Genomic DNA, 20653 nt, shown 5'->3' with positions numbered 1-20653 from the left:
TATGCGCTTATATTACTGGTTGATGAGATATAACATGCTCTTAATATATATTTCAATTTGGCATTTATTTATTTATTACATAGACCTGTTTAATTCTATTATCTTGGATATTAATGATTTTTGAAGAGAAACTTTTATGAACACATACCGCCACCTCGCCACCTCTAGTACATGTGCAACTCATTATGCTCCTATCAGTTCTATAAATATTATAATTATCGAAACCTAATCCCGTATTAGATTATAAAATATATAATAAGAGTTACTGATACGAAAATCAAATAATAATGTTAGGTACTTCAGTTCTTAACTTATATTGATATATAGAATTTCTTTCTATCAAATACCAATACGGGAGCAGTAACTCTTCAAAAACAAGGAATATACCTCAAAAACATTAAAGGCTACCTATATACTGATATATTATTTGATATACCACACATAGGCTAAAGATTATTAAACATGAACCATATTTAAGGTCAATTCAAAGGGTTTATCATAGAGCAAGCTGTCTTTAGACTACTGAACATATATAGGTAATATGCGCACAACAAAACTATCCTGTAGGCAAAAGACACCTTCTATATGCAAATGATCTGACGATCAAAGCTTAAGCAACAACCTTCGACGCTGTTTGATGTAAAATCATGTAAGACTGAGAGTCAACCTCGTTGAAATAGCCATGACATGTTGATGCATTACGTGTAATGAACAAATGAACGATAATATAAAATTGAGCGACAGTATACAGATTGTAGTATAACAAGTCTTATCTCCTAACATCTGATCATGAAGACGTGTAGACCTGGCTGGTCTCTTGGTGAGAACTAAACCAGTAAACGATGATGAATCGTGGACAATGGCTAGACTGGGCTGTCCAAGGGGGAACATGGGTCTGTATATTTACAAACACATTTGAACGAACAGTTTAGCGTAGCATATTATTCCATATCGCACATTTTAGAGAAGTTTGACTGTGACTTTACTGTTAATGAATTCATGTCAACTAAGTTGCCAATAAGAATGCACGTGAATTTATATAGTACGTGGCTGAGAAAGTACCAACATAAACGACGCCGGAGAAACGCAAAGGCAGATCATATTATTAGGGTGAGGCGATATATCGCCGTCGTGGAAATAAGAAACGGGACGGTGGCAGTAATGGAGTAAAAATATTCGTATCACAGTAAAAATAGATTTATATTGAGCATCGGAATATCACGTCAAACAAATTTGAAATAATTAATCCTTATTGGGCACAAAAAAAAAAAAAAAAAAACACTTCAAGAACTAGGAATCAAAGTTTCCGAAAAAAGTTTGAAAACTCTAGAACAATATTGAGAAAAAATGGTCCTAATTTAAACTCACAAATTTTATGTTTCGTAAAAACTTTTCAAACATTTATTTAGCCAAGCTGGAGTAGATACTATATTATGCTGAAAACTGAAATTGGGAAACGATAGTGTAAATTTGTGATCAGAATTGTTTGGCTTTAGTTTTGAAGCAAATTAAAGTTATCTATTCTTCATGTTGATCATAAAGCATAATGTCATATTATATTTTGTTTTGTTAATATGATGTTGAAAAAAAAAGTAAATTATCTAAATATTTAAAAAAGGATTCTTAATCTATTTCTCATACTGTAATTTTCTTAAATTTAGATTATTTATTTTAAGAGCAACTAAGTAAAAATAATTTTTGAAAAATTTTGGTTTATTTTCTATAATCTACTTCGAAAACTAACAGGTAGGTAGTGAATGGGTGGTAGTACCGAATATATGTTTCTGGAGAAATATTTATTCAATATGTAACCAATTAAAACGTACTAGACATGTACAATCAACCACGCAGAACAATAATATATCTTAAACCAATATAAATAAGAAATATTTACTCATTAACTACTAGAAATTTCAAATATTCAAAATCGTGATTAAAAAAAAAATCAAGCAACTGACCATAAAAACTCGTGATGTTTGGTTATATAAAAAGCCAAATTAGGTTCAATTAACGTAGAAGCTTGATAAAATAAAATATGACTTGGTTAAAAATAATATACTTTACAACTGAAACAATATGTATACAAGTTATAAGCCAGGAAGAGATGCGTAATAAATGTTTAAACGAAAACATATTATGCAATAGGTACCTAGTTTTATTCTTTTGTCAGTTTTTGAAATTATTTATTGCAATGTTGCTTCGAATAATATACTATTCTTAGTATTTTTTTATGGCTAAAATAAATATAACATGATACATGAATGTTTGATACGTTATGTATTATTTATTACGAAATATAATATATAATATACGTCAATATCTAACAATGTCACACAATTCAATATACTATCTAACATCAATTCATACTAAAATATCAATATATTCTGGCACTCAGGCCTACTCTATAAATGAAAACATCTTTTTTCTAGCCACTATTATTTGATCCTCAAATTTTAACTCGAAAATCGGTTCTTTTCTGTACGTGTAGGTTCCTCCTTTTCTTCTCCTACTGATATAAAACAAGCGTGCCACAAGACGCAGTAATTGCCCCCTTACTCTTCTAGCTCTAATCTCAGACCAGCCTACCTTACTCCTTACTCTAATCGGTAACTTTGCTAATGACAAAGCCATATTAACTACCAGCCCAAATCCTGTCATAGTCTCATCTTACATACAAGATCATTTCAACTCCCTTGAATCGTGGTACAAAACACAGGGAGTAAAAATGAATAAAATCAAATCCATCTATAGTACCTTTGCTCTTCGCCATGGAATATGCCCAACTATCTATCTCAATAGGCAATCAACTGCTTTTTTCTGCCCAGTGTTTACGATACCTCGGTATCTTTATTGACCACCGTCTCACCTGCAAACCTGCTCACATAATTAACAAAATCCATACACTTAATGACTGCTTCCGACTCCTCCGACCACTTCTAAAATCTAAGCACATAAAGCTATCCATTCTTCAACAAACTCCTAATCTATAAAATCCTCAGGTCCGTTTAGATTTACGGGATAAAACTATAGGGCATTGCCAAAACTTCCAACATCAACCCTATTCAAAAATTCCAATTTAAAACCCTACGTAAAATTCTAAAATCGACATTCTATGTCTCTACGACTCTAACCACACCATTCTCTCTGATCTCAAAATATTTTTTGTCGCTTAACTAGAAAAAACATACTATAAACGTTTCAATTGCTGCAGCCTAGCACACCAAACAGTGGTTTCGTGACCTGCTAGCCTAACAAAATTCTTTACTATATCGTAGTACTCGGCTGGAATGCTTCTGCAGTTTGTCTATTTTTATTTTTATATTTATCTTATCATCAATTGTTCTTATTGTTCTTTTTTTTAACAGATTGAATAAAAAAACGTATGAACCTAAAAATAAGATATTCAGAGGGGCCTAAGAATATTTTTCTTTTAAATGCATAATTGATGATATGTTGATTTTGTTCAAATAATCGTATCAATTACCTTTATAGTTTTAAAATTAATATAGTAATTATGATATGGTATTCGCTAGTCACTACTCAGCCATCTATAGCCATTTATTTTTATTTTTAAGCAAAATTTAAAAATTGCTCATAAATATATTTTTTTTATACCTCAAATTTATTTGTATTTTTCACTATTCATATTTTTAAGGTAGATTTGAAAGAAAAAAACAAAAAAAAAATGTATTCTCTCTATTTGTGTTAAAGCACAGTATAATTTGGTATGGTAAATGGTAAGTATATAGTTTTAAATTTTAATATAATAATTGGGGGTATATAATATAAAATGTTACTGCCATGGCGCGCGAGCTCAATCACGTGTTTTGCAATAATGATTCATTAATGATATACCTATAATATTTCAAGATTGTCTGTACACGAAATCTATTATTTATATGATATTATAATAATACAGCCATATCAATTAAACATGCGATTTTGATAGCCTTGTACGCGTTTTTTATTGTACCGAATATACGCGTCGACTTATGTATATAATATCTAAAGAATGGATTCGCAAAAAGTATTTAGGTACTCGAATGTGCATATAATTATAATACATAAAATACGTATACATTAATAGCACACACACACACACACACACACACACATATCTATATGTATAATATTGTATTCGATAAATAGATAAAATATAATATAATAATATTTTAACCTTATATCGAAGCCGCCAAAACGGGTAATGCCCTTGCGATAGACCTATGCCGTGAGGATTCTGCAAGTTTCGAAACACGCGATAATAATAATGTTATTATAATGTTTTTAAATAGCTACAATATAGTAATATTATACCCTCACGCTCAGAGCGCAATAAACCGCCGTGGTTAGCGCCGTATCGTTTTACGCGTGTGTATCTATACATAATATAGGCACCATGGTATAATAATGATAATATCTAGACACTCGACGAGACGTACATGATATTATAACCGTGAGATTCGCGATATTATTATAAAATATTGCTCGAATGACGTGTTCCGACGTTTAATTGCGTATTTCATCGTCGTGTTAAATTTAAGTAGGTGCCTCCTACGTCTATTATTATCGTATGTTATATTATTATGATTATATATTTTTACCTGTTGTACATGTGTATATATTATTATGTATAAATACATATTGTGGTAAATTGTTTACGGCTGTTACGCGCGTACTAAGTGTGCTCGACAACAAACGATTATATATTATGCATAAAAAAAAAAAAAAAAAAATGGCATATGTAATGATAATAATTATGAAAAAATCAACATTTCAACGGTTCTATTATATTTTAGTGCGTATATTTTAATATAAGCTATCGAACAGTATAATGTAATATGTTTTACACAGCTATACATATACCTATAATCACGCGAACTTCGTTATTGATATTATATATACAGCACAATTCTTATATCAGCCATTTTAACAGTTTAAGCGTTATGTGTTTCTGATAACATTCTTCCTTTACCTAGTAATATCATACTTCATTCATACATGAATATCCCTATTCTTTTATTAATTATTAAATTAACTAGATTTTAGGGAAAACTGATATTTATTGCGATGTGCCTATTTCGATAGGTACTTCTTATTTTGTTTGTTAGGTTGCGTTAATAGACAGACAATAATTATACAATACTGAAATAATATAGCGATATGGATTCCATTTCATGAGCAATTCTTCTACTTGGTAGGAATAAATGTGGATTATCATTAAATATAACAATCGAATCATTTTAAAAACAGCGGTAGGTAAATATAATTATTGGGAACATTTTTTAAAAAGTTAGTTGAAAATATAAAGATCTTGAATTTCAATAAAAATGTAACCATAGTTGGTGGAAGGCGATTTTTGAAATACAAAATCGACATAGTGTTTCGGTTTCAACAATCATATAATATGTTATTCATATTATTAGCCTTAAGTACCTTGATATTTTTAAATTTATAACATTAACTAAGACTATTAAGTAACATAATGAATCTATGAACAATCTAAGTTATTTTACTAAATGTAATATTTCCTTCAATTTATTTTATGCAGATTATAACTTGCTTCTCTTTTTATTACAATTTTTAGTTCCTTGGATTTTTTCAAAACAAATAATTTATATAGACCTCTTAAATTGAAACTATAAAACAAGCAGTTATAGTATTAAAAAGTAAGGTTGAGTATTGTTACATAACTTTGATATTTTTGCAAAGTGTAGTAATAGAACATAATATTATATTGCCGTCAATATTATTATGGCAATAAAAATTGTGCCAAAATTTCATTGAAGTACCACTTAGGTCCTTCATATTTTAATTCAATGCCAATTAATATAAATAACCGGAAAACTAACTCCTGCTATAAAGTAGGTTTCGAGTGTAACTCGCCATTGGGTAAATGTTCAGTGATAAATCATTGGTCATTACAAAAAAAAAAAAAAAATTCTGAGCGAAGGATACCAATCAGCTTATATTTCTAAGGATAGTTTATGTAATATTATTTTTATATTATCAATAATATTCTTAATTATAGGATCTGTACCTACTAGTGTATTTCAATATTTTTAAGTTGGTATAAGAAAAGTATATGGTGAAACTTAAATTAAATTTTCAAGATTAATAGCAAACATAAAGTGTCATCAAATAATAATAAAAAAATACTAATAAATGTTAAGATTTGTGGTATCACACGTTAAATTATAGCTTAAAATCGTAAATAACATTATCATCTCAATATAAAATGATTTCAGTGAATTTACTGCACTAAAACGTAAAGAAAAAAAAAATCGGTTTATTTAATTATATTGACTACCTATACTTAAAAAACTAGAAATTCTTAAATTCTTAAATTTAATTATATTTGTATTAATTTTTTGAACTATATTTATAAATTAGGAGTATTTTATTTTTTTGATATCAAAACTCTATACATTAGAGGGATTTTAATATTTACTTGTATTTTATAAAATTCTGTTATACCTCTCTTCAGCTCAACCATAGTTTGTAGAAGATAGATAAACCAATTTACCTAATAAACCATAATTTTTGTAATTTTATAAATTGTATCATAAAAAGGTAATAAAGGTAATAATAGACTTGTAGGCATATTTTCCAATAGTTTATAATTGATCACATTTTGTTTTTTGTTTAACTCACGGTTAAAATTAAATAATTTTATGCAAATTTATGCAAATTTATTTGTATCATTATCTTTTGACAGATAATTGAGTATATCATACCTACAATATCTAAACATGGTATACATTGACTATTTCTCACCTCAAAATATGAAATCATATTATTCGTTATAGTTGTATAGTTGTATACGACTAAGAAAAGTAAACCTAAGTTGATTGAAATACTCAGATTTTAAATTGTAACTTTTAAAATTAAAAACCATTAAAAAAAAAGTTTTAAATTAAATTTTTAAAGTTTTAAATTTTACTCAGATTTTGTGAATCAGCTGTGTTTCTTATTGATAATTCCAACTATATTTTTTAATATACATTTTTTTTTCTTAATAAAAATGTGCAGATTTTTTTTCTTGCATATAATATTACGTTAATTGTTTACAGTTTTCTTAGTTAAAAAAAAATATATATATATATTTATATATATAATTAACTGTAATATAACAATAGTATGTTAAAATGATTTTGATACGTAAGATATATTTAATGTGACGACGTTCTTTCATGCCCAGCAATCAATTCACGGTCATGAAGTATCATTATAATAATTCTATCTAAGCAGTTTGCACGCAATCGTCGATAGTAAGTGTGATTTTAATTAAGCTTGACAATATTTTCACCGAACAGACGGTCGACCGGAGATATCATAAAAACACTCGTAAATAACACAATTATAACAGACACGTTGGTGATGATCATATGAATCGCGTACATCAATAACAGTAACAAAATAAATCACAATTGAAAATAATATAGATAATAATATACAGTTCCGGTCTCCCGGGGGAAGTGCGTGTATCCGGGCGGCGGTGTAATGCGAAGCTTGCCCAAAATTAAAAATACGTAGGAAGCCTCTACAGATAAATTTATTCAACTGTATTAAATATCTTGATCAGTGTGTAGTGAATAATGAGAAAATAATGGATTATAAACCGGTTTTGTACGCATGTCATGTGAAATACGATCTTTTTCCTACCGTGCTAAGTCACAAACTCACAGTGACCAATGAAAGGACAAATTGTTGCGATGTTTCAGTCGATTTTTTTTGTTTTCCACATCCTTGGCACTGTAGATAAGCTAAACTTAGGTAAGTATAACCTTACAATTATTTTAATAAATAATAAATATAGTATAATAAAATTAATATTTTAATTAAAAAAAAATATTGAGGTATATTAATTATATATCAATATAAAAAGCAAAATTCATATACAAACAAAATAATACACAATATTATGAAATAACTAATAAGTAGATAATTGTCTTCGGTTTTTTTTTCAGTTATTAATGTACATGGATAAAAAATTTAGGGTTGGTAGTAAACAACATAAAAAAATATCCTTTTTTATAGGGTTTTTAGTGTTTTAATTTATTTCACTCAAATCGTAAAGAATATTATAAATAATAAAAATCAATTAAAACCAATGATATTACGATATACTTGTTAATAAAAGTACTTTAAGACATTATTAAATACGTCATTAACATAGGCCGAGGAGTTAGGTAGCTGGATAAAACATAACACATATATAGCTTTATATAATATTAGTATTTTACTGACACTCTTTTTGCAACTATTTAGAAATTATAAAAACTTAGTTTGGAATTATTTTATTTTATTAGTCTAATCAAAACAGTAGAACGTCTGGTATTTATTGTGGATACATACGTATATGTACTTAAATAATTTAAACCAATCGAATCAATTTTATATATCACTGCGATGTGACGATGTCATCTGTGCTAACGCGTAGTTGACGTGGTTGAGCTACAAATTGCAAATAACACTATAATGAGTAGTGCCGAAGGCATCGAAAAAAATAAATACAATTATAATAATACTGTTGCCGTATTCCTATTGGGAATAATAACAAAAGCGAAAACGACCGTATCGATACTGTACGGATAAATCTGTCGTTTTGTTTCCGGTTAAAAAACGATCATTCCTTTCACGAGTACACATTTAATAATTTATTGCCGTCGTTACATTATTAAATTATTCATTAATTTTATTTTTTTTTACAACCCGAGGACGTACGAAATATTATACACTGTAATATAATATAATGATATATTATATTTGCACTTGAGGTACATAAAATATTATATTGTCGTTATTTACTTCTTAGAGAATTGCAGGTCCTCTTCTACCCACACTCGTCGTAAATTTCGGTCGTCAACCCGAAGAGATATCTCGATATTACCAATTATAAAAGAGAAAAAACGATTACTTGTGACCGTTTTTAGCAGCTGGTATTCACAGAAATATTTTAACACTTGCACAAAACGATCCAATAAAATTACCATCGTACATAATACCTATCTACTACCTATTTTTCAGATGATTGCCTTGCCCGTACGAGACGCGCGTTATTCGATTGTATTTTTTATTGGATTAAATATTATTCTAATGATATCATACTAATAATAATTACTATAATAAATTAATATTATAATATCTGCATAATTTGACGGTACATAATTTCGATTTTGTGGATGAGTTTTTACGTAGGTACATAAAATCAGAACTGGAATCGGACGACCTCATATCGCGCGTCAACACAAGATAATGATATACGTGTAGTGTTATGTAGAGATCTACCTTATAATCTTGTAATTTATTTTCTACTCGGAAGACATTTTTAAAATACACCCAATCGAACAGGAAACCTTCAGAACTTGCGTTTCCTAAATATAAAATAATATAATGATAATTATTGTTATTGATCACCTTGCTATATAGTTAGATACCTACATTATATATGTATATAACATTATATTGTTACCTAAGTGAATCGTATATATGTCATATTCTGAACTACGTGAAATCGATCTTTTAATGAAAATCTGTTCATTTGAGATGGATTTTTCACATCACTTTTGAAACCTATAAAAACATTTCCCGTAACGATCGTATTGTTATGAAACGGTCACTCCATTTCGACATAGTGTAATTTCTATTAACAACGTCTATCATTCACTTGGTGAAATAAAATATTCACCAAATGTAATTATTATTATTAGGTCTCAATTTTTTACAAATTAAGTTCAGGGTTTTTTGCATTTGCACGTTTTTGTGAGAGTTTGTAAACTATTCTAAGTAACTTATAACATTATTATTCTGTGAAAATTTAAATTCAATTCAAAGCCAATATTTTCAAATATATTGTCATATTTTAGGAAAAATGTATAGGTATTAATTTAAAAGTTTTTTTTGATATAAGTAAATTGTTTACATTTTTTTATTATTATTATATGAATTGATACCTACTCGTTTTTTGATCAATATCGTGTTTGAATAACGACTTAAGAAAAATATTTACCAAAATCAGCTATATTTTCGCAATCAAAATATTTATTTGTTAATGATAATTACTACTTTGGAGAAAATAATCACATTTAGAAATATAGTGATAACTAGATTGTTTACAGAGAATTAAAAATTGGTACTTGTTCGTGTACTGTGGGAATTGTTATTTCGCATTCCAATGATGACTTAATATAATTTTTTTTAATTACACGCCACGCATTTCTTTTTTTCATCATGAGTTTTTTATATTTTTATAAATCACTGTCAGTATAACTATATTCAAGTATTTTTATATAAATACAAAATAAATTTATATCTCGTATGGTAATATCAATTAATTATGGCGTTTAAATAAATAAGAAGATTATTTGAGCCCTGAAATATGCTTTATTTTCACAAAATGAATGACCACATTAGGAAACATTAAAAATTTCTTGAAATATTATATTTCATGAAATTTGCTACTTTTTTTAAAGATAGATTTCACAAAGTGGTTATGACATATTAGATTTACCTACGTAATTCAAATTTAAATAACGTTTTTACAGGAATAAATTTTATGTAATATGAGTATATGATACTGCAAGCTCCAAATGAAAGAACATTTTTTTTTTTTTTGGGCACTTCGATATTAATATTTTAACAGCACTCAAAATTAAAATATAGGAATATTGTACAGATATATTTTTGTTAACATTTTTACTGACATGACCGATGACTTTTAACGAATTATAAAAATCTCGTTGATGGGAAAATGCTCATTAATTCAAATTGATATTTAATTTAATTATCCCGGTTGACACATTCAATTACGTTTATTACACATCTACTGCTCAAATATCACGATTTAGGATATAACTGAGTGACTAATTTTAGGGAGAATTACTTTTAGTACCTAATTTAAATGAGGATTTTTTTTGTTCTTTTCGTCGTTAATTTTCATATTTAATAATGGATGAATAGGTTAATTAATATTATAAAGCTAGCAGTATACACATAATATTATGTGTAACGTTAGTTCGTTATATTTTTATTTCATTAGCTCATCGTATAGTGTGTGTAATGATTATTAGGTATTTAAATATATCATTATTAAAAGTTTTAATGCATCACTCACTATATTGTATGTAAACTACTATCATTGTCAAAATCGCGTACATGCACCAGTGGCTAAGCATATTTTCGAGAAACTACCCAAGGTAATATTTATTAATATATAACATTATAAGAGATAATATATTGGTCATTGGACGTTCAATAAATTATGATTTCCAATATCCGATGGAAAAAAAACGATACGTCCATTATTATTGATTTTTAATCGAATATTAAAAGTGAAAATTAGTTTGTTAATAATTAAATTTTGATTACCTATCGGCTATCTAGCTAGTATATTATAGTATTTAAAATAAATGAATAATATGTAGCAATTATTTTTGATAAATATATTATTTTCATTTATACCAGTAAATTATTATGATAATATTTAACAGCGAGTACACATATTACGTATTAAGCAGATGTTTTTTTTTTTACTATTATTATAAATCATAAAATATATATCAAACTTTGGAGTGCCAATGCAATAATTAGAGTAGGTGTTGGTATTAATAATACCGTGATAAAATATATTATTCATGATATTAGCAAAACATTTATATCCCGTAAAATAAAATTAAGGTACGATTATGATTTTATTGTTTTTCCATGGTGTTTAAATATTATTTTTGATTTTTCCATTATAATATTATGTGAACTGATGATAATTCCAAAATCGGATATGGTGCCTTTATCTTACATTAACTTTTTAATTTTTTTGAACGTGTTCACACATTTTTCAAACAGCATAATCTAAAAATGTAAAACTTCAAACTAAGTATATACATAACTATGCATACTTCTACATACTCAATCTTCATACTAAATCATATGATGCGATGATTTACGATATGGTGGAAAAAAATAAAGTACCTTAGAATGAGTTTCACTAGGTGGTATTAACGGTCGCCAGCAATGAACATTGCATCCATGTATATGCGAGTAAATAGACAAAATACAAAATAAATTTGACCATTTTTCAAATTTTTTCGCCATTTGCACCACGTAGTCGATTTGTGGATAATGATATTGAATAATATTATAATTCGAATCTAAATCCTACTTTTTCAATAATATAATATAATCTAATAATGTCACCGTAAATTATTATTATCGAAAACAGTAAAAAAAGAAGTTGAATATTATTATATTAATAAGTATATTTACTAAAAAAAAAATTTAATCACTATTATAGTTATATCATATTTAACAGGTTCAATATTAAATTATTTTGTATATGTAGAATTTATTATCACTGGTAGGTAGAAACAGTAGTTTTACGACAAATCAGAATTAATTCAGTATCTACTTTAAGTTATTTTCATACCATTTAAGTAGGTTATTATCAAGAATAAGTTTTGTATATGACCTTAAAATAACAACAAAAAATAACCATAAAAACTATAAAAATGTAAATAAATACACTAAAATATAGGTAAAAAAGAATTTATTTTATTTAATTTTTAAATAGTTTTTAATTTATATTATTTTTTAATAACAGACAGTATTTTATATTATACCTCACGCAATGCGTTCTTTTTTTTACAATTTCAAATAAAAACTAGATGGTGACAGTTTAATTATTTACTACAATAAAATCTAATAAACTAGCATTCTATTGTAAAAAAATTCTTGTTGTAGTGGGTAAGAATATCGACTATAGCGGTGTCAAATATTTTCAGGTTTTCAAAAAATGTTGGTAAAATTATAATATTCGCTCCTAATTTGATAAATATACCTACACTTTTCCAACGTAATATTATACGTTGCTATCAATCACTATAAGCAATGCCTATATTTTTTTTTTATAATTGTATGATATATCTACAACTAATGAATACCTGTTTGAAGAAAAGAAATAGGTAATAAACAAATTGTAATGTTTGGAGTAAAAATTAACCCGCCCAATATTATATCCACCGAGTTCAAATTATTTAGTTGCACGATATATAGTATGGTAACTTAGAAACCAAAAATGACTCATGTACCTAATAATAGTAATAATATCGCGAAGACATTTTTTTTTTTTTTTTTTTTTTGGAGGCTAAAGACAAGTCTCGCGTAAATATCCTTGTGCGACGTCCTTACGCAAAATGTATTTGAATGTCATACAATAAATTAAATTATATACAACAATCATTGTTTTCGTCTGAGTTTAAATGCGGTATCGTCTGTGTGGATAAAAAAAAATTGAACAAAAATCGTATTGAAAGATAATAGTCATTTCGAGACAATATTGCGAATCTAATGGATGTACGTCGAGTGCAGAGCATGGGTGAAGACGCATTCGTTTTATATAATATATTTTTTTTGGTCCGTCGGAAACGAAAGAGAAAATAATAACAACACTACGGGAGTGTTGTATAGCCAGGTAGTATACGCCCCGCGCATTCGCAATAATACGATATTGACTTTGGCGCATCGCCCGCAATGGCGTGGAGATAAGTAGGGCGGCGGCAGTCCAATAGAAGTATACGAGGCGTATATAATTATAATATTATTGTAGGCATCTACTTATAATAATATTATAGTATACAGCTGAATAATAATTCATAATTGTATCGATTACCTACATGGGATAACTGCGGCTATCGAATTTCGGCCGAATACGTTTTATTCGACGTTTGGGAAAGATTAAAATAATAATATATAATACGATATTAATTCACATTTAACGTGTCAGTTTGGTGGGCACCCTGAGTCAGAAGATCGAGGCGATTTTAAAACATCGACTAACAATAAATTATGATGTTAGCCTGCAGCTCTAGGATATAATGTTATTATTATTTTGTGGAGTGTAAAGTTATTCACCATGGCTGATATATTTTTGGCGATTATAAAATATTGCGAATCGTAATTAATATTGATGTCGAATAAATTCGTGCATGCGTACATACGTATAATTACTATTTTATACGAAGTAAATTGTTAATCGGACGATCGAGAAGACTCAAAAATATTGGTCTACAATAAAAAAAATTTCCAACTCTAGGATCTATATATTATTATAATATTATTCAATTATAATTATATAATTAAGTCATCATAGCTTAAATTCTTTAAACGATTATGCAATATTGTGAATGTTTATTATAATAATCATTGATATCTAAAGTAAAATTAAACATGCGTACAGCGTACTTGCATATTACTATATCTAAGCAGTAAAAAATATCAATCTGACGTTTATACTGCGTTTAAAGGAAATTGTATAATTACTCACATTATTGAAATTTGTATGACTATAGTCACCTTAGATAAGTGACTTTGGTATAGGATGGTCGCAGTTAGTGATTACATATTTGACATACAAACATAATATTATGTCACATTAAAATATTGACATTTGTATTTTTAAATAACTCGTAAGACATATTGAAAGGTTAAGTATAATTACTTTTTTATTTATACATAGATATATATTGAAAAAGTTATTTACTGCAAATAATAGCTATAAAAAAATATTAGGTAGGTGTGATTTTATTATTCATATTTTTTTTAACAACCACACCAGAAAAGTATATAATACCTTCTGACAATATAACTGTCTTTACATCATATTTTATTTTTAATTATACGCTATTTGACGGTCAACTATTTGGTATAGGTAAAGTCAACAGTTTAATTTTTATCAGTTTGTTCTTTAAATATAGTTTTAGGAACATATTATATGTTTTCTAATATAATACTTTTTTTAGTGATTAGCTTCAATGGTACGTTATAATAATGTCAATATTGTTTTTCTAGATTGATATTTTCCCTTTACTTAAAAATGTCTATTCAACACTAAGTCCAAATCCCGAAAACACCAAAAATATTTGGAAATACTTAGAAATAACTAAATTGTACAATATAATATAACAAATATTTAATTTATCATAATCATAAAAAGCTATAAACCTGTCTCATGTCGAGTCAATAACTATTGTTGTTGCGACTTTAATCAAACAATTATGATAAAAAAAATCTCTACGACTGATTCAATTTTTCAGTATAGTTCATATCATATACATTCGGTAAATTTATCGGTTTAAGCACTATACCTAAGTGATAACACGAATTATATTATTATATATCTAATAATACTAAGTAAACAGAAACTATTGTTTCTTGCACGTGCGTATATGAGGTAAACTATACGCGCACGTACACGGCGAAGAGACATATTAAATATCTTGCTAAATCACAAATAATCATAGGTACGATTCGTAATAATTTTACGACTTGTATTTGCCGATTTTTATGTTTAGTCATTATTAGTCAAAGTAACATCAATTTCCGATTGTAACCAATTTCAAAAAATAATCTCCGATATTGAAAATTAATAGTCTATGAGTAAACGTAAGCACCTATCTTGCAAGATTATATCTCTTTAATATATTTATTTATTTAAGCACCATAAGATGAGCATAACGTGGTATCTAATAATGTATTTTATTTGTATAGTACGTTAAAAATAATAATCATATTAAATTATTTTTAAAATATAATATTAAAGGGTTTGAACTTTTATTTATTTTCTATAAAATGTAATAAAATAAATGAATATTCAATACATTTTTGTATGGTAATAGTTATTATTCTACAAGAATGATAATAATAATAATAAAAAAAAGTCATAATTTATGATAACAAATATAATTTATGTACTACCTGAGGGAAATCACACAAATATTGAAATATATAACGTAACTATACCCAAACACCGATATTCGTGCTTTTTCGTTAATTTTTATTTTTATTTTTTTTTTTTTTTTATTAGGAAAGAGCCCTCGGCAGCATAGGCCATTGGGCTTACAAAATATGAATAGCTTAAATTAAATATTTACAGTAAGAAACGTACAAGAGAGAACTTAATTCTAGATTTTGGATTGAAGGTTTGCTGTTGTGATGAATTGGATGATGTCTGTTATGGCCTTGGGATGATTTTGAAGTATTTCGGAGAGTGATTCGGAAAGGTTGAGGCTTGATCGGATGTTGTGGTATGTGCGGCATTCGGTGAGTAAGTGTTTAATGGTAATTTGGACGCCGCATGATGCGCATGTTGGAGGATCTTCTTTAGCCATTAAAAAACTGTGCGAAATTTGAGAGTGGCCGATTCTCAGTCTCGAAATTTTTATTTTATTTATCACTTTACCAGTAGTTCATTGGGATCATAATATATGTTCAAATTAGAGGTATGATTATATGTAGGTACATAGGTGGTTAGGTATACGTAGTTATGACTTTATTATATAGACAATTAATATTGTAACTGTGCAATATGAATTGGTGAGATATAACTCTATAAAATAATATTACAGTAGGGAGGAATAGTATGCCTTCTCATTCACTATTCGGTTCATCCAATTTTATTTATCAAAATATTTTTATAAATTATAATATTTAAATCGTTAATGGGTTTTATACTAACAGTTGATAAAAAAAACACGTTCTTAATAAATCATAATATTATACGTACACAAATCTCATTTTTTTTTTTTTGCTAAAATTTCAATAATATCTTGTGGATTTAGCTTTATAATGCGATGCAATGCCATGATTTAACCTGTCCTTTTAAGTTGGCGTATAAGAATTAATTACTATATGTAAATTACAAAAATAATAACTATTTATTAACAATCAATAATTATTATTTTTTCTTTACCTGCAGCCTTGTGATTTAGTTTCTTTGATAAATGTTTACTATTTTTAGCATAATACTCGTAACATACGCTTAAGTGAAAACCAAAAATGTATAACTATAATATTTTTTAAAGTAAAAATGTATTTGGATCTACCATAATAGGTTGATCACATATAGTGAATACTTGTCCGCATTTACCTTTTCGTCATAGCTTTATTGCAAATATTGATTTATAAAAAAGGTTAAGTGATGAAGCTCAGTTACACACAACTCTCCCAACAAAACTTATTATTTTTGATACTAATACGGTAAATATGGTTCAGTTTAATTATATTTAACTTATAATAAAAATTAACACAATAGTATACACGTATGATTATATGCAAGGAATATTATACACCATTAATAATATTATCTGGCTTCAGTCAATTTAACAAACAATAATAATACTTTTAACTTAAGTTATATTAATGTTTGTTCTCAAGTTTCGAAATATTAATATTTTTGAGAAAAAGTCATTCTGATTCCAAAGATTTATGTCCTCACGGGGATTCCATGTTATAGATAATTCAGTCAATATACCTATAAAAAAGTTATTAATGCACTACTATGTTTATTATTTGTGTGTTTTTATTTTACTTTTATACTTTTAACACTTTTCAGTAAAAAATAACGAACTATTCGCAATTCATTTCCCAAATGTGCAAAAACAGTGGATTTATTTATGCATGGAAAATAACAAAATAAATCAATTTAATTACCTAGGAACCTACTTGTTATATACGTATCCAGAATACCAAAACATATACTTTTAAATATCAATAATGCACATTGGCAAATTCAAATGTAATACATTTTAATAATTTATTAATAGTTGCACATTCCAACACACGAGGTAGGAAATAATTAATCAGCAAAATGTGATTGAATTGCACACAAAAAATATTCACCACACTCGTATAACTCGCATATGATAGATCACCTCCAACGTGTGTGTTGTGGACAACGATTGGCTAATTGCCCGTTTGTGTATACTGGCCTTTATATGAGAAAGAGGGTCATTTTCTTGTTTTTTTTTTTTTTTTTTTAATTAATACACAAACATATTTTAGTTTTGTTGTTATTATTACAAAAGTAGGTACAACCTTAATAATGTTGTTATTTTTACGAGATAATTATATTATTTTTATTTATTTATTTATGGTCTAAGGTTAAAATGCTATTTGCATTATTTCATAGCGAGTAATTATTATAATATGTATGTATACAATATATAAATATATATATATATAGGGTGTAAATGAAGACCTGACCAAAAAAAAAAAATTATACTAATTAAACGTATGGCAACAATTATTAATATTATATGATCAATATAATTCAAATAATTTAAGAAGTATACTCATGTCAGCGAATTATCAAAAATCATATTTTTTAAAAAGTTGTAACATTCTAAATTGATTTAACCAAAATAATATTGAATTTTAAAAATATGCTAAAAGATAAACTACTTGACTTAGATCAATATTTTACCGTTAAAATTATTTTTAAAAACAGATTCACAAATAGACTATATTGAATTTATCGAAACAATTTTTTTATTAAATTAAATTTTTTTTATTTTCAGTACTAAAAAATAAACATAACACAAATTTATCATACATGTAGCGCTAGGGTCACTAAATAAAAAAAAAAAAAAAAAAAAAATAAAAAATATTGATTTGAACAAAAATTATTTCAAAAGTCAGTTCAATCTTTTACACCTTGTATATATACTATGCAGTAAAATCCATTAAATAACAGAGAAAGGATTGAATTAAGTTATAAACCACCTGCAGGTATCTAATAAAAGTTATGTGCATAGTAAACGACGTAATTTGTTTGAAGTATGAATTGCTTAAGATTAATTTTAGGGAAGATTACAATATTTTTGTTTGTAACGGTGTAAACACCAGTTTAACTGAGTAAACAAAATACAGGCATTAGACACATAAAGAAATTAACGAAAATTAAAATAAAATATATTTTAACTTAAACTAGTTTAAAATTATTCTTAAAAAGCCAAATTTTATCAAACGATAAAATATAAAACTATTATATATTTTTACTAAATGAGAATCTTAAATAGATAACAAAGCTAATTAATGTTTTTTTTTATTTTTATTTAAAACGTCAAAACAATTTTTGAGTTTCCTAAAAAGTAGAAAATGTGTTGCTTTCAACAAATAGCATTTTATCCACCAAGTTTGATATGTCTTTATATTGGCTTGATTAGGCTGAACTTTTTATAATATTTATTAATGGTACCTATGTAATATAACCAATGTGTCTACTAGCTGGCTATTATGTGTATGTGTGTGTGTGTGTGTGTGTGTGTGTGTGTGTGTGTGTGTGTGTGTGTGTGTGTTCTGTAAATAATATTAATTATTATAATTTGTGACGGGGTTAATCACCTTTATTTTGTCTCATTTTAGTAAGTATATATAACATTATAACAATGATAATTTATTATTGAATAGGATAACACTTTTGTTTATTTAATGATCAAAAATATTTGTCAGAGGAAAAAAATTCAAAGCCTCTGCAGTATTCATTATTATGCTATACCAGTTATTTAACAAAAAAGATTATTATTATTTTTACTTAATAATAAATTATGATATCAGTATATTATAATTTAAATAAACCTAAGCTTTTTTGCATTTGAATTTGGTTATTAATAGTGGTTAGTTTAGGTGTCTGGTGTGCTAGGATCCTTGAACTTCACGCATAAGGTATAGTGTATGTGTGTGTATGTGCGTCTTCAAATTTTTCAAAACGAACATAATTATATTATCAACACTCATTTTGCAGTCTGGTGGTCGAGTATGCACTCCATTAACATGTCATGACCATGGACGGATTAACGGTAGGAGGATATTGGGGAGGATATTGTCCTTTAAAAAAAATATATTATAATATCAGTGCAGGGGTAGTACCTTGAGATTTAGCTTTGTAGTAATGCATTTTTAACCCTACCCCCATCATCAGTGAAAAAACCTGTCTACGCCTTTTTATCAGGTAACAGATTATTTTAGATATACAGGTGAGCTACGACACAATTTAAATTATTTATATTCAATAGAAACTAAGACTTCCTGTTTGATTGTAGTTCTTAAGTTTTTTTTTTTAACAATGTAACACCTATAATGCCAATAATCTATTATTAATAATCGATAGGCAATGTAAAATGAACAGTCATCTATGTTCAATACTTTCTTAGTTTCATGTGTCGATGACATTCTGTTTGATCATGACATTATATTAATATTGTATACGGGTTCAAGTAAAGTTAAGATAAATAATACTTAGGAAGTCATAAAAGTATACCTAATCGAAAATATGTTACAATCAACTGATCCGTTTATTGTCTTTTACTGCTATAATTTATTGCCATTATTTAAATCAAAATGTTGTCTATACTTAATCTTGTAAATTTATCATAATATATTCATTCAAAAACGTAATTTTTACTATTAAGATTATGTTTTTCGATTGAAATTGTATGTCCTTAGAAAATTCTCGAAAATTTCTGTACAGTATACCTCTAAATTTTTTATTTATTTACTGATACTATTCTAAAATATTGGATTTTAGAAATTTCTTAGTCTGCGAATATTTAAATGGTAATAATAGAAACTTAAAATTAACATATATAAAAAATAAACCAGTATAAAACATCACAAACACTAGGAATATTGTGTCAGCGAAATATTTTTTGATCTTTCTGTCCACCTTTGTTGGTGATAAGTTCAATTGTCAAAATTTAAACGCGTAGTATGACCAAGTGGCACAGCCAGAAAAGAGGTCACCCGATCAGAACCCTCTCCCCTCTTGGAACATGTTTAGAAATAATTTATGAAATAGTTAAGTTTATTTAATGTAGAATATAGT

The 20653-nt window shown here is 27.0% G+C and overlaps 1 protein-coding gene across 2 annotated transcripts in view; it reads left to right on the top strand.

The window, feature by feature from the left end:
• LOC107164024 (scavenger receptor class B member 1-like) overlaps positions 1-20653 on the top strand; it is a 114678-nt gene that overhangs the window by 23246 nt on the left and 70779 nt on the right. The window contains exon 1 of one of the 2 annotated variants that reach the window (XM_015511697.2): positions 7641-7773. The exons of the other annotated variant lie outside the window; for it this stretch is intronic. Within the exon in view, the coding sequence (XP_015367183.2) occupies positions 7692-7773 (82 nt within the window). The 5' untranslated portion in view covers positions 7641-7691. Of the gene's footprint in view, positions 1-7640; positions 7774-20653 lie in introns of those variants that run through there. 2 annotated transcript variants of the gene reach the window in all.

This window comes from Diuraphis noxia, unplaced genomic scaffold (assembly GCF_037042655.1).
Source record: "Diuraphis noxia isolate RWA-SAM2 unplaced genomic scaffold, SU_Dnox_SAM2 contig0001, whole genome shotgun sequence".
Taxonomy (NCBI): domain Eukaryota; kingdom Metazoa; phylum Arthropoda; class Insecta; order Hemiptera; family Aphididae; genus Diuraphis; species Diuraphis noxia.
The sequence above is the reverse complement of the archived record's forward strand: the minus strand, read 5'-3'. Positions and strand labels throughout refer to the sequence as shown.